At 36.5% G+C, this 16840-nt stretch overlaps 1 protein-coding gene across 9 annotated transcripts in view; it reads right to left on the bottom strand.

Moving 5' to 3' along the window:
* Nucleotides 1-16840, bottom strand: part of HERC4 (HECT and RLD domain containing E3 ubiquitin protein ligase 4) — a 125087-nt gene that overhangs the window by 65312 nt on the left and 42935 nt on the right. For all 9 annotated transcript variants that reach the window (XR_005721329.1, XR_005721330.1, XM_040242223.1 and 6 more), the window contains 2 exons: nt 16142-16233; nt 10193-10323 (listed from right to left, as the gene is read on the bottom strand). Coding sequence is in view for 7 of the 9 variants with exons in the window: in XM_040242223.1 (XP_040098157.1) it covers nt 10193-10323; nt 16142-16233 (223 nt within the window). In the remaining 2 variants the exon portion in view is untranslated. The remainder of the gene's footprint in view (nt 1-10192; nt 10324-16141; nt 16234-16840) is intronic.

The following is a 16840-nucleotide window of genomic DNA, read 5'->3' as shown; positions in this document are numbered from 1 at the left end:
CTTTTGAACTGTGGTGCTGGAGAAGACTCTTTGGAGTCCCTTGGACAGCAAGGAGATCAAATCAGTCAACCCTAAAGGAAATCAACCCTGAATATACATTGGAAGGACTGATGCTGAAGCTGAAACTCCAATACTTCAGCCACGTGATGCAAAATAATTGACTCATTTGAAAAGACCCTGATGCTAGAAAAGACTGAAGGCGGGAGGAGAAGGGGACGAAAGAGGATGAGATGGTTGGATGGCATTACCGACTAGAGGGACAAGAATTTGAGCAAGCTCTGGGAGTTAGTGATGGACAGGGAAGCCTGGTGTGCTGCAGTCCATGGGGTCACAAAGAGTCGGACATGACTGAGCAACTGAACTGAACTGAACTGATGCAAAGAGACGACTCACTGGAGAAGACCCTGATGTTGGGAAAGACTGATGGCAGGAGGAGATGGGGGCAACAGAGGATGAGACAGCTGGATGGCCTCACTGACTCAATGGACATGAGTTTGAGCAAACTCTGGGAGATAGCGAAGGACAGGGAAGCCTGCCCGGCATGCCGCAGTCCGTGGGGTTGCAAAGAGTCGGACACAATTGAGCGACAGAACAACAAGCATATAAAACAAACTGCTGTGGCTGAAGAAGGGCTTAACATTGTCCAGTTTGCCTCCTTCAGGAAGTAGTACTGTGATATTTTAAAGGAACATATCAATAATTTGAAAATTATTGCTCAATACTAGTTCATTAAATTCCTCCACATACTGGTCTACTAAAGGTGTGGTTCTTAATCCTGGCCACATTTTGGAATCACCTAGGAGTGAGCCTAGGCAACAATACATATTACTAAAAACTCTCCAAAGGATTACAGCATAGAGTTAGAGCCACTGAACAAACATAACTATCTCAAGTCCTATATTTGATTTAATAGTTCAAAAACAGTATGATACTATACTACTGGAATTTGAACCCTTTCCTTTTAGATTATCTCCTTGATGAGTTCATATTTCTGGTATCCCTTGGCTGCTTCCTTCAAGAAGTTCCTGACAATTATTTGTTAAGGAAATAATACATAGTTCTTGTAATACCAACTACCTGCAAATCAAACTGGTGAAGATATCAACTGACATTGCCTCTGTAGGTAAGTTCTTACATCTCTATCAATATATAACTGAAATTCCTCCCCCAATCCAATAGTTAAATAAACAAAATTATAAAGAACTATGTTTACAGAGCTAAGAATAACTGTTCAAATCATGCTCATCTTAACTATGAGATTAACAGTAAATAATGTGATATCTCACAGGAGACTGATTAAATATTTCATCAGAAAAAAATTACCTAAAAATATTTATAATCTTTTAATGAATTATGCGTGAAGTTGAACAAGAAAAGTTGAACTCTCTATACTTTACTGAATATATATTCATGTATAACTTCAACAGTCTAATAAATATTATGATAGTAACCATTTCTGCCCACTTAAATCTTGAGCTTTTATTCACCTTTTACAATAGATCCTGATGAAGGTTTTGACAAATTATTCCCATAAATCATTTTTCAAATACATGGTCAAACAAACAAAACTGAGCAAAGAAACAGGGTACACTGAACTTATCCCAGCAGAAAAAATAGAAACAGACTGCAAAAGATTTCAGATGTTGAAATTTTCAAACACAAGAACCTAGAATAATTATGTTTAATAGTTGCTTAATGTCCAAAGAAATAAAGGCCAAGGCTGAAAACTGACCAATAGCTAGAAATATTAAATTAAAAAAAAAAACTGTTTCATATTTTTAAAAAGAGTATGAAACATCAGGACTGAAAAATCACAATAATCACAATAGAGATCTTAAAGGTTTAACAAAAAATACATATAGTATGAGAATTAGTGAACTGAAGCATAAATCATAAAAATAATCAAGAACGCAGCAAATAGAGGCAAAAATGTGGAAAGTTAAGAGAGCAACTACGAGGTGGAGTGAGACGGTTTAATACACATCCAATCAGGGGCTTCCCTGGTAGCTCAGTGGTAAAGAATCTGCCTGCCAATACAGGAGACATGGGTGCAGTCCCCGATCTGGGAAGATCCCACATGTGGTACAGTAACTAAACCCATGCACCACAACTATTAAGCCTGTACTCTAGAGCTCAGAAGCCACAACTACTGAGCCCACAAGCTGCAAATACTGAAACCCTCAAGCCCTAGAGCCCACGCTCTGCAATGAGAGAAGCCACCACAGTGAGAAGCCCACACACCACAACTAGGGGGTAGGCCCCATTTGCCACAACTAGAGAAAAGCTCATGCAGCAACAAAGACCCAGTACAGCCATAAATAAATAAATAGAATTCTTTTTACAAATATACATCCAGGGTCCTATGAGGAAAGGAAAAGCTATATCTAAAGAGATTAGAATTTCCCATAACTGATCAAAGATATTACTCCACGGATTCAAGAAGCACAGTAAGAAAATGAGGAAGTTCATTCTTTAACAAATGAAAGCAAAACTGAAGAGACAAAGAGAAAAGAGACAAACTGTCTTCCAAGGAGCAACATACCAACAGCTGAATTCTCAAATCTGAAGCCAAAAGACAGTGGAATGTTATCTTAAAAGTGCTGAAAGCAAACACCAAGCTAGAATTCTATAACCAGCAAAATCATCCATGAATGAAGGTGCAATACAGGCATTTTTAAATATGCAAAGAAACTGCAACCTGCAAATCTGCATAAAGGAAATACCAGAGAGTGGTTGCTAAATGGAAAATGATACTAATTATTATAAAAATTAAAGAGAAAAGAAGGGAGTAAATGCATGTACAGCCATTTCTAAATGTGCACTGACTATTATGACCGGGGTTTAATAATATATATAGAATGAAAGTTAGGAAAGGTAAATGGAGATCTTACAACTCCTGGGTAAGTATTAATATAAATTAAAGATTAATGTTATTTCTAGAGTAACAATTTAAAAAGTTTCCAAATTTCCAAAATGGGTATAGGGAATTCAGTTAAGTTCAGTCGCTCAATAGTGTCAGACTCTTTGCGACCCCAGCCAGGCTTGCTGTCAATCACCAACTCCAGGAGCTTGCTCAAACTCATGTCCAAAGAGTCGGTAATACCATTCAACCATCTCATCTTCTGTTGTCCCCTTCTCCTCCTGCCTTCAATTTTTCCCAGCATCAGGGTCTTTTCCACTGAGAGTTTTTCGCATCAGATGGCCAAGTACTACAGCTTCAGCTTTAGCATTAGTCCAATGAATATTCACGTGTCCAGTGAATATTCAGGATTGATTTCCTTTATGATTGATTGGTTTGATCTTCTCGCTGTCCAAGGGACTCTCAAGAGTCTTCTCCAACACCACAGTTCAAAAGCATCAATTCTTCAGTGCTTTTTTTATGGTCCAACTCTCTCATCTATACATGACTACTGGAAAAACCACAGCTTTGATTAGATGAACATTTGTCGGTAATATCTCTGCTTTTTAATATGCTGTCTAGCTTTGTTATAGCTTCTCTTCCAAGGAGCAAGTGTCTTTTAATTTCATTGCTGCAGTCACCATCTGCAGTAATTTTGGAGCCCAAGAAAATAAAGTCTCTCACTCTTTCCATTGTTTCCCTATCTATTTGCCATGGAGTGATGGGACCAGATGCCTGATCTTAGTTTTCTGAATGTTGAGTTTTAAGCCAGCTTTTTCACTCCCCTTTCACTTTCATCAAGAGGCTCTCCTTCACTTTCTGCCATAAGGGTTGTGTTATCTGCATATCTGAGGTTACTGATATTTCTCCCAGCAATCTTGATTCCAGCTTGTGCTTTATCCAGCCTAGCATTCTGCATGATGTACTCTGCATATAAGTTAAATAAGTGGCATGACAATATACAGCCTTGTCGTACTCCTTTCCCAATTTTGAACCAGTCTATTATTCCATGTCCAGTTCTAACTGTTGCTTCCTGACCTGCACACAGGTTTCTCAGGAGGCATGTCAGGTGGTCTGGTATTCCTGTCTTTTGAAGAATTTTCCACAGTTTGTTGTGATCCACACAGTCAAAGGCTTTGGCATAGTCAATAAAGCAGAAGTAGATGTTTTTCTGGAATGTTCTTGCTTTCTCTATGATCCAGCGGATGTTGGCAATTTGATCTCTGGTTCCTCCACCTTTCCTAAATTCATCCTGAACATCTGGAAGTTCTTGGTTCATGTACTGTTGAAGCCTAACTTGGAGAATTTTGAGCATTACTTTGCTAGTGTGTGAGATGAGTGCAACTATGCATTAGTTTAAACATTCTTTGGCAGTGTCTTTCTTTGGGACTGGAATGACCTTCTCCATTCCTGTGGCCACTGCTGAGTTTTCCAGATTTGCTGGCATACTAAGTGCAGCACTTTCACAGCATCATCTTTTAGGATTTGAAATAGCTCAGCTGGAATTCCATCACCCCCACTAGCTTTGTTCATAGTGATGCTTCCTAAGGCCCACTTGACTTTGCACTCCAGGATATCTGGCTTGAGGTGAGTGATAACACCATTGTGGTTATCTGGGTCTTTAAGGTCTTTTTTGTACAGTTCTTCTGTGTACTCTTGCCACCTCTTCTTAATATTCTGCTTCTGTTAGGTCCATACCATTTGTCCTTAATTGTATCCATCTTTGCATGAAATGCTCCCTTGACAAGATCTCTAGTTTTTCCCATGCTATTCTTTTCCTCTGTTTCTTTGCATTCACTTACGAAGGCTTTCTTATCTCTCCCTGCTACTCTTTGGAACTCTGCATTCAGATGGATATAGCTTTCCTTTACTCCTCCTGCCTTTTGCAATTTCCAAAGGAAGGCTTGGGTGATAAACTGCAATTAATTTTGATTAATTTCAGCACTCTGCATAGTATTAGCTACCTACCCCTTCACCCTCAACCCTGTGACAGGCAGTTATCCAATGATCCAGGAGTATCTTGGACACAGCTTGTGGGAGCCAGAGCAGGCTATACGGATTCTGTCCTTATATATGAGATCAGTCCTCTGATCATTGATTGCAGCTTTTGATTACAGAGGAACAGACACAAAAGGAGGATAAGTCTCTTCTGTAACCCTTCTGACCACTGTCACAAGCCTATTCTCCTCCAGCTGAAGACTTCCAGGACTGAAAGGGCTGGTGTGTGTGTGTTGTTGTTTTTTAATTTTATCTTCTTCTATTTTCTTCCCTTTATTTCTTTGCCCCTTTTAAAAGTCAGTTGTTTAAGATCTAGGACATTGAAATGTAACCGAATATAAGGGGGAATTTAGAAAGTCATTCTGCATGCCCAGGAAAAGGTACAGTCTCAGAAAAGAGCTAAGAAGACCTTAGGCTTACAGTTCAGTATGATCCTTGGCACAGAGACAATCTGTAACAATCAAAACAAAACAAAAATCAGCAAATCCTAGAGAAGAAGGAGAATCTTTTTTTCCAGAGTTACCACATTTTAGGTTCAAAGGTCCACTTTTCAAAAAGAAAAAAAAAAATCTCAGAGAATATTAAAAATTACAAAACCATGGCCCAATCAAAGAAAAAAATAAACCAACATGGGAATGCAAAATGATACAGCTACTTTGGAAGGCAGTTTGATAGTTTCTTACAAAGCTAAATTATTACAATATTATCCAGCAAAAGAGCTCTTCATTATTTATCCAAAGTAGTTAAAACCTGTGTCTATAAAAAACTTAAACAAAGATGCTCATAACAGCTTTATTTGTAACTGCCAAACCTTAGAAGCAACCAAAATTTCCTTCAGTAGGTGAATAGATAAACAAACATATCTAGACAGTGGAACATTATTTAGCATTAAAAAAATAATCAGCAACCAAGTTATGAAAAAACACAGAGGAACCATAAATGCATATTACTAAGTAAAAGAAGACAATCCGAGAAAGCTACAAAGTATGTAATTCCAACTATGATATTCTGGAAAAGGCAAAACTATAAGAGTAAAAGTCAGTGATTGCTAAGAGTTAGGGTGTGGGGGGATGAATAAGAGAAGCACAAAGTATTTTTAGGGAAGTGAAAATATTCTATATAATTACCACAAGGGTGGATGCACATCAATATACATTTGTTCAAATAGACAGAATAAACCCTAATGTACAATACGTATACTTGCAATAATCTGTCAATGTAGTGATGAAAAGAAATTTTCACATATTGAGGTATGGGAAGTCATTCTGGCTCACACCTAAGATAACACAAATTTAACACTAATTAAACAGCTGGTTTGTGGCCTATCAAACATACATCCTATTCCTGCTCTAATTATTAAAGAAAAGGACACAAGGACCAGAAATAATGTCCATGGTAAAAAATAAAAATTAAATCCCTGCTCCCTTCCTGGGATGCCAATCCTGGCACTCCTTCAATGATAAAAGACTCTCTTCCCAGGTTCAAGGCCACAGGGACTTGCTGTGTACATGCTCATCTCTCTTTTAGAAACCCTGAAGGAATCTATTCATGACTTGTTTGATGGGTCTTTGTTCTGACACGATATAAAACTATGCTGAAAAGTATGCTTTTCTGGAGCAGTTTCTCAGTTATCTGAGAAGCTGTCTTAAAGCTCCTTTCTTTTTTCCTATTATGGACTGTTTAATTACAAATTAATTTTCTTGTGAACCTAAAAATGCTGTAAAAAAGTCTACTTTAGAAAAATGAAACAACCAGGTGATGAACCTTAATACACTAAAACAATTTCCTAAAGATACTCAAATAACTAAAGAAAAACATGAAAATAGTCAAGAAAACAGTATATGAAGAAAATGAAAATACCAATAAAAAAACAGAAAGCCTGAAAACAAACCAAAAGTAAATTATGGAGATGAAAAATACAATAACCAAAATCGAAAGTTCAGTAGAGGAATTCAAAGGCAGATTTGAGCAGAAAGAAAATGAATAAGGGAAATTGAAGATAAAACAACTGAAATTACTAAGTCTCAAGGGGGAAAAAATGAAGAAAAGGAAACAGAACATAAGGGACCTATGGAACATCATGAATTGCACCCAAAAAGCACTGTAGGAGTTCCAGAAGGTAAAAAGAGATAAAGAGAGATCATCTGAAGAAGTAATAACCAAAAAGTGTCCAAATTTGATGAAAAACACAAATATCCAAGAAACTCCAAGTAGAATAAACTGAAAGAGACCCATACTGAGACACATTACAATCAAATCATTGAAAGACAAAGAGAGAAACTTGAAGGAACCAAGAGAGAAGTGACTTGTCACTTACAAGGAATCCTCAATAGGATTACCAGCAGATTTCTAAGCAGAGACTTTGCAGATCGGAAAGCAGTAGGCTTATATATTCAAACTACAGAAAGAAAAACCTACCAACCATGAATTTGATACTCCCTCATAGCTCAAGCAATAAAGAATCTGCCTGCAATGGAGGAGACCCAGGTTCGATTCTTGGGTTGGGAAGGTTCCCTGGACAAAGAAATGGCAAACCACTACAGTATTCTTGCCTGGAAAATCCCATGGACAGAGGAGCCTGGGAGGCTACAGTCCATGAAGTTGCAAGAGTCGGACACGACTTGGCAACTAAACCACTACCAAAATTCTCCTTCAAAAATGAGAGAGAAATTAAGACATTTATAGATAAAAGCTGAAGGAGTTTGTTATCACTAAACTTGTCCTTTAAGAAATACTAAAAGAAATCCTACAGTTGAAATGAAAGGACACTAGTTACTCAAAGCTGTATTAAAAAAATAAAGATCTCAGTAAAGGCAAATATGGGGCTTCCCTGAGAGCCCAGCTGGTAAAGAATCCACCTGCAATGCAGGATATCCTGGTTGATTCCTGGGCTGGGAAGATCCACTGGAGAAGGGATAGGCTACCCACTCCAGTATTCTTGGGCTTCCCGTGTGGCTCAGCTGGTGAAGAATCCACCTGCAATGCAGGAGACCTGGGTTCAATCCCTGGGTTGGGGAGATCCCCTAGAGAAGGGAAAGGCTATCCACTCCAGTATTCTGGCACAGAAAATTCCATGGACTATATAATCCATATGGTCACAAACAGACAGGACTGAGGAACTTTCACAAGTAAATATATGGGTGATTATAAAAGCTAGTACTATTCTAACTTTGGGCTTTTTCCTCCAAATTTTGTTTTCTACAGAATTTTAGAGACTAATGCATAAAATTATTTATTTTTTGGACACACAAGGTATATAAAAGTTATCTTGTGACACCAATAACTGAAACTGAATGGGGACAGAGTCGTAAGAACAGAGTTTTTGTATGTTATTGAAACTGACTTTGTATAAATTTGAGTTCATGTCCCCATGGTAACCACACACACAAAAAAAGCTACAGAATATACAGAAAAGGAAATAAGGAAAGTAAAACATTTCACCCCAAAAAATAAACACAAAAGACAGTAATGTAGGAAAATCAGCAAAAAGACATACAATGAAAACTAAAACATATTGCTGAAAGAAATTAAATAAATGGAAAGATCCCACATTCATGGATTAAAAGACTTAATATTATTAAGATGTCAATACTTCTGAAAGTGATCTACAGACTCAATGCAATCCCTAACAAATCGTGGAAATACAAATCAAAATCATGATTAAGGCCACTATATACCCAAGAAATTAGCAAAAATTTTAAAGTGTTAACAATACCAAATTGATAGTGATGGGAAGGTAAACTAAACTGGTGTAACCATTCTGGTAAAAACGATAACATTAACCTGTAAAATTCAAGTGTACTCTATGATCCTGGGAAGCCCCGGAGACACAGGTTGAATCCCTGGGTCAGACACATCCCCTGAAGAAGGAAAGGGCAACTCACTCTAATATTCCTGCCTGGGAAATTCCACGGACTGAGGAGCCTGGCAAGTTACAGTCCACAGGGTCACAAATAGTCAGACATGACTTAGTGACTGCTGCTGCTGCTAAGTCGCTTCAATAGTGTCCAACTCTGTGTGACCCCACAGACGGCAGCCCAGCAGGCTCCCCCATCCCTGGGATTCTTCAGGAAAGAATACTGGAGTGGGTTACCATTTCCTTCTCCAATGCATGAAAGTGAAAAGTGAAAGTGAAGTCGCTCAGTCGTGTTCGACTCTTAGCAACCCCACGGACTGCAGCCTACCAGGCTTCTCCATCCATGGGATTAAACAACAACAACCAACCCAGAAATTCCATTCTAACTATACACTTTAGACATATTAAAGTTTATGTATATCAAATAATAAACATTCAAAGCAAAATTATTTGCAATTGCCCAAAATGGAAATACCCAAGAATCCATCAGTAATAGAATGAGCAAATAATTATAGATGCATACAGTTGAGTAAAACATAGCAGTAAGACCTAACGATGGAGAACCATGGCTATACATAGATGGATAATCACACACATGATGTTAAAAAAAGAAAGAAAAGAAAGTCACCAAAGGCCACTTGCAGCATAATTCTGTGTATCTGAATTAACTGTTGGAAAACTAAATTATATTATACAGAGATATACACTAGCTGGAAAAAAAAGTAAGCTAAGTGGTCAAAACCAAGTTAGTCAAGCAAAGGATATTTTGCCTCTGGGGACCAAAGGTAAAGCTCAATTACAAAGCTCAGACTTCTTTTTACTCCCAAGAACTGGGGATGGGGAAATCAGTATTCCAGTTCAACTTTCACCACTAATTAATCTTATGGCTTAAGTAATTAATTGGTCATTTTGTTTATTCTTTAAAGAAAAAGGTGGACAGGCAAAAGAAAAAAAAGACTATAACTTCGAGTGTAATGTCACATGGAACGGCACTGTTCAAAAAGGAATGACCCACAAATGTTACCACAGCAAAAGTGGAAAAATCTACAATGTTACCCTGCATGCTACTGGCATACTATGAACAAACAAGTCAAGGGCAAAATCCTTCTGGCCAAGAGAATTAATGTATACATCGAGAGAGTGTATACATCGAGCAAAAAGCATCCTAAGAGCCAAGACAGTTTCCTGAAACATGTGAATAAAAATGATCAGGGGGAAAAAAAGGAAGCCAAATGGAAAGGTACTCAAGTTCATCTGAAATGCTCCCAAAGCAGCACACTTTGTGAGAATCAATGGAAAGGAGCCTGAGCTGCTGGAAGTCATTCCCTGTGAATTTGTGGTATAATAATAGTAATAATTAAAAGAACCCTGGATTGTTAAAAAAAAAAAACTTAATAATTGGGTTATAGATCAAAATACTCTTTTCTATAACCACTTACCTTCCACAAGCAATCTGAGTGACAATGCTTCCCATAAGTTCAAAAACTTTCCTTGGGTTTATTTCATGACTGGTAGAATTATGACCCAACTGACCATACCCTCCAGCTCCAAAAGTAAACACTCCACCTTCCTAAAAAGAAGACAAAATCTTTTGTGATTAGAAAGCCTGATAAGAGGAAATAATCTTCAGGAAAATAAGTTAATCTTTAATATAACTATGGAGTCAATTTTCTTTTATATTGTCTTCTTAATTTAATGGATGATAAGATAGCTAACTTTTCAAGGTAATACATCTTAAAACTAAAAGTTTTAGGTTGATATTGCTGATTATTTTCACATATTTGCTTTCATGGTGGCTCAGAGGTTAAAGCATCTGCCCTCAATGCAGGAGACCTGGGTTCAATCCCTGGGTCAGGAAGTTCCCCTGGAGAAGGAAATGGCAACCCACTCCAGTATTCTTGCCTGGAGAATCCCAAGAACGGAGGAGCCTGGTAGGCTATACAGTTCACGGCGTCGCAAAGAGTGGGACACGACTGAGCGACTTCACTTTCACTTTCACTTTAGAAGTATTTATGGTCATCATCAAACCAATGATGACAATGATGACAATAATGATGACAAAGTCATCATTAAACCAATACTATTTTTTGCACTGCCTTTTACTATCCTTATATTCTTGTCAAATCACAGAAAATTTCATAAAACCTAAAAACGGTATCATTTTCAGTTTCCAAAGTAACTCTGCAAAGAAAAAAAGTATGTATAAACAGAGCACACAAATACCTATTCTTAGCATAGTGTTACTGAACTATAGACAATCTTTAAAATATTTATCATAAAATACATAACCAGATTAAAGGTAATCTTTTGTAAAGTGTTTCATGATGACAGTTTCACAAAAGCACAGTATTTTTTCAGTTCAATTGCTTTTCTTCATAGTTGCAGCTATGTAAACAAATTTAGCTATTAAATGAAAGTAGAATAAGAGTATTTATACAGACTGCTATGTCAGGAAATTAATTTTTCTGTTTAAAATCTTTTTATCATAGGAAATTTCAACAAAGACACAAAAGTAAAGACAAATATATATATATGTATGTATCTACATATGAATTATCACATAATCATCACTTTCAACTGGTAAAACTTAGACAACCCTGGTTCACTGATACCCTTCCCACCCACTTTTGGGGGTATTTCAAAGCAGAAAACTGTGCTAGAGGTACTTTAAACCACAGTAAACTGTGGTCAATAAATCATTTCACCTATAAATGTGTATGTATTCTGAATGGTACGTAACTCTTAACAGATAAAAATATATAATACAATACTACTATGCTGCTGCTGCTGCTAAGTCGCTTCAGTCGTGTCCGACTCTATGCGACCTCATAGATGGCAGCCCATCAGGCTCCCCCGTCCCTGGGATTCTCCAGGCAAGAACACTGGAGTGGGTTGCCATTTCCTTCTCCAATGCATGAAAGGGAAAAGTAAAAGTGAAATCGCTCAGTCGTGTCCGACTCTTCATGACCCCATGGACTGCAGCCTACCACGCTCCTCCGCCCATGGGATTTTCCAGGCAAGAGTATTGGAGTGGGGTACCACTGCCTTATCCGACACTACTACTATACACAAAAAAATAATTAATTTCCTTTTTCGGACAGAAATAGCATGGGGTCGCAAAGAGTCGGACACGACTGAGAGACTGAACTGAAGTTTTATTTCTCAGGTTTCTTCATCTTACTGACATTACTGACTTGACATAAGATCGTGAGTATTTAAAATATACAACATGACATATATATACTCTGTGGAATTATTACTACAGTCAAATTAATTAACACATCCATCACCTCATATACTTTTTTGGGGGGAGGAAAAAGCTCAGATCTACTCTCAGCAAATTTTAAGTACAGAATGCTGTATTGTTAGTAGTCACTATGTCGTACATTAGATCCTCAGAATTTAAAAATCTTGTAACAGAAAGTTTGTACCCTCTGACCACATATCCCTTTTCCTCATGCCCCACACCCTGGGAACTACCATTCTACTTCTTGTTTCTGTGAATTTGACTTTCTATTCCTAATTGCCTTTCCTCTCACTTTTTTGTACACAATTCCATGTTTAAGTGATACCATTTAGTACTTGTCCTTGCCTGGCTTATTTCACTTAGCATAATGCCTCCAGGCTCATTTATGCAGTTACAAATGAAAGCATTTCCCCTTCTTATGAATGAATAATATTCCAGTATATGTATGCATGCCCACACACACAGGTACACATCACATTTCCTTTATCTACTCATTTGTCAGTAGACACTTTGGCTGTTTAAATATCTTGGCTATTGTGAACAATGCTTCAGTAAAAATGAGCACAGTTATTTCTTTGAGATACTGTTTTCATGTCCTTCAGAAATACATCCAAAAGTGGGCTCGCTGCATCTTATAGTGGTTCTATTTTTAATACTTTGAGGAATCTTCATGCTGGTTTCTGTAATGGCTGCACCAAGCTGTATTTCCAACAGCAGTGTATAGGGTTCCCCTTTCTCCATATACCTGTTTTTTGTTTTTTAATTACAGTGATCATAACAGATGTGAGTTTGTGGTCTTGATTTGCATTTCCTGAAGACTGTAATGTTGATACTGAGTACCTTTTTCATGATCTTTTGGTCATTTGTGTATCTCCTTCAGGAACTGTCTATTCAAACCCTTTGTACATTTTTAAATTAGACTTTCTCAGTCATGAGTTATGTGAGTTCCTTATGTATTTTAGATATTAACCCCTAACCAGATGTATGATTTACAAATATCTTCTCTCGTTCCACAGGATGACTTTTCATTTTGTTGATTGTTTCCTTTGCTGTGCAGAAGCTTTTAGTTTATTTTTGCTTTTGTTATCTGTGTGCTTTTGGTGTCACATCCAAGAAATGACTACCAAGACTCATGCCAAGAAACTTTCTCCCCAGGTTTTCTCCTAGGAGTTTTACAGTTTCAGGCCTTACATTTAAGTCTTTATTCCATTTTGAGCTACATTTTTTAAGTGGTGTGAATTAGGGATCCAGCTTTTGCATGTGGATGTTCAGATTTCCCAGTATCATTTATTAATGATGATGTGTGCTCTCAGCATCTTGTCAATGATTTGCTGCATTTATTTCTGACTACCTAGGACTGCAAGGAGATTCAACCAGTCCATCCTAAAGGAGATCAGTCCTGGGTGTTCACTGGAAGGACTGACGCTGAAGCTGAAACTCCAATACTTTGGCCACCTCATGTTGAAGAGTTGACTCATTGGAAAAGACCCTGATGCTGGGAGGGATTGGGGGCAGGAGGAGAAGGGGACAACAGAGGATGAGATGGCTGGATGGCATCACGGACTCGATGGACATGAGTCTGAGTGAACTCCGGGAGATAGTGATGGACAGGGAGGCCTGGCGTGCTTCAATTCATGGGGTCACAAAGAAGTCGGACACGACTGAGCGACTGAACTGAATTGATATGCAGTATAGTGCAAATAACAGTACTAATTTTCTTAATAACAATAAGACAACAGAATGCAGTTTAAGAGGCTCTTTGTGAATTCGATTTATCTTTAGGCTATTTCCCACTAGTGATGTACAACAAAATACTCTACTTTAAAATCACCTAAAAGAAATCTTCTGTAGTTGTGCCACTAGTAATTTTGTAGAACTGTTTTAACATACAAATATGTTAGCTTTTTAATTATGTTTTAAGAGTTTCTAGGTTTCAAAGTCAAAACATAAGGCAAGGCTCATCTGGTCTACCTATTCTTTTCAAATATAAATAACATGTCTCTTCTTTTTCCTTAATGGTAACATATCCTGAAAATCATTCACAACAAAACAGAGATCGTCCTCATTCTGGTTTACAGGGAGTGACACTGCACGCAGTGGCATTGCCAGTTTATTCGATTAGTCTGCTACCGTTAGGCATTTGGATTTCTTCTATTCTTTTGTTATTAAAATATTACCACAGCCAACGGCCCTGTGTATACATAATTTTGTATCTTTGGAATAGATTCTTAAAAGTGCTAAGGGATTGATAAGTCAAAAGGTATATGTACATGTAATCTGCATAATGAATTTATAAAAGAACTTGAAAAAAGATTGACATATTTATGGTAGTGTCCTCATATCCATTAACAGGCATGTCTGCTTATTCTGTTTTTAAATTTTGTGGGTATGTTTTTATTCTTCCTGTTTGTTTTACGCAAGGAAACTGCTTTGTAAAGTAATCCTAATCTATCTTCAAGAAGTTCTTGCAGAAAAGCAAAAGGCATTGATACACAACTACAGTTTAAACAAGGAAAACTAAAAAATATCTTACTTTTGAAATAGTTAAAACTATCTAATTTTGTTGAAAATAATATACACTAAAAATTCCAGTGATAAGTATCTATTTTTCTCTCAAGAGAGAAAAATATAGCTACTGTTTTGAGAGAAAAATACAGAGGATTAATAGAATTCACATTAAAAAAAAAAACTCAATAAAGACTTAAAAATCTTGGGAAAATAAGATAAGTGCTTATCTGAAAGGATGAATTTGAAAAGCATTAACATGTGAATATTTCTACCACAAAGTTAATCCTAAAAAATAATATTATAAAAAATATTCTTTACTATTATGTTCAACACAGCTTACTTCTAAATATCAACAACAGAAGAGAATCACTAAAATTTGTAACTTGCCAACAGTGATTACATCTGTAATTTGAACTTTTTTTAAATCAATAAAATATGGTAATAAGATTAGCAGAGATAATAAAACTTCCTTATTCAAAAGTACAATAAAATTTTTCTAAAAATTAACTTTCGTAATTGGTCATTATAATATTTTTTAAAGTATCTTTGCTGCTGCTGCTAAGTCACTTCAGTCGTGTCCGACTCTGTGCGACCCCACAGACGGCAGCGTCCCTGGGATTCTCCAGGCAAGAACACTGGAGTAGGTTGCCATTTCCTTCTCCAATGCATGAAAGTGAAAAGTGAAAGTAAGTCGCTCAGTAAGTGTCCGACTCTTCGTGACCCCATGGACTACAGCCTACCAGGCTCCTCCTCCATGGGGTTTTCCAGGCAAGAGTACTGGAGTGGGTTGCCATTGCCTTCTCCGAAAGTATCTTTACTAATTCTTATTTTAAAATTTACAGTGGGGGGGTAAATGTGTAGAATTTTTACAAATCTGATGAGAAGTAATTTTTTCTTGACAATTTTATCTACTACTCAGGATAAACAAAGATAAAGATGCAAAAATATTAATCTCTAATTCAGTCAATGATAATTTGCTAGTTCCTTTATGTTAACATGACTATAATAAATAACACTACTGGTAAAGGTTACCCTATTTTCATTTTACTTGTAATTTCTAGAGAATTATACAGTATTGATACTGAACTGGTACATATTCAAGAAAGTGAGAGGTCAGAATTAAAAAAACCATTAGCAAGATGGTGATGAAAGCTCACTATAACTGCCTGCATAATACTGATTCTTGGCCTAGGGATAATAGAGGAATTCAGTCTCCTCTGTTACTTATTATACTTATAAGCTACACAGAAGCTAAATTAAAACTGGGCAGAGTTATACAATATAAATGAGATTGACACACAAACCACAGTAAGCTTGACAAACTAAAAAGAAATTATTTCATTCACAATATTATTCAAGCAGTATTTAATATTAAGTTGTAAAACTCAACAATATGTATCATCACCACACAACCAGCAGATCACAATCCACATTTCATAACATAAAACAGTTGAAATATAAGGTCAACTGTTTTTGAGAACAGATGATAACCTAAGTCCCTTTTTCAAGATAAATTATTTTTTGGACATCAATAACCCTCAAGGTTTCAATATACATATCATTAAGATATTCACTAATTACAGAAATAACTACCATAAATATTAATAAAAAAAGTTTTACAGGAGTACAGTACCTTGGTTAGTGCAGCAGTATGATCTTCTCCACAACAAATATAAACTATTTTCTGAGTTCTTAGTGACTTTAGTAAATTAGGAACATACCTATCTGAAAATTTCAATAAGACAACAGTTAACAAACGTATTAACGGACAGTATTTTTAAAATTAAAACTCTTCTACAATGTGTTTCTCTACAGCTTTCCCAACGGTGGAAGACAGTGATAATTAAACCATTTTAACAACTCAATAATTTTGTAGTAAAAGGCTAAGTTGGGTTGCCAAGTCTTTCTATTCCTACTACAGTGATAAAGAAAGGTCTAAAAAGGGGAATTTAAATTCTAATCTGCCTCAATGCCAATCTACACTCAGGAATCAAGGAATTTCAAAGCTTTTTGACTGCTTCTAATACACATACATCATTCTTTATATCTACCTCATGATAATTAAGCTCAAGCATCCTACTTTGAATTCTAAAACTATACTTTCTGATGTTTTATAGCAGGAAAGATATAATAAATATCCTAATCTGACATAGTTTTCTTATGCAGAACAAAATATTTTTAAATTCTAAGAGTATTATTTGTTATCATTTCCAGTTGTTATAGATCAACAACTCACTTTTGTCTAACTCATTATAATTATGTTGAACTTTATTAAATCAGTTTTTGTATTTCAAATATTGGCATTCAATCTAATGCAGCTATGAAAAATCAG

The sequence above is a fragment of the Oryx dammah genome, unplaced genomic scaffold (assembly GCF_014754425.2).
Source record: "Oryx dammah isolate SB20612 unplaced genomic scaffold, SCBI_Odam_1.1 HiC_scaffold_6, whole genome shotgun sequence".
In the NCBI taxonomy this organism is placed as follows: Eukaryota; Metazoa; Chordata; class Mammalia; order Artiodactyla; family Bovidae; genus Oryx; species Oryx dammah.
Note: the sequence above shows the minus strand (reverse complement) of the source record. Positions and strands in the feature narration are given on the sequence as shown.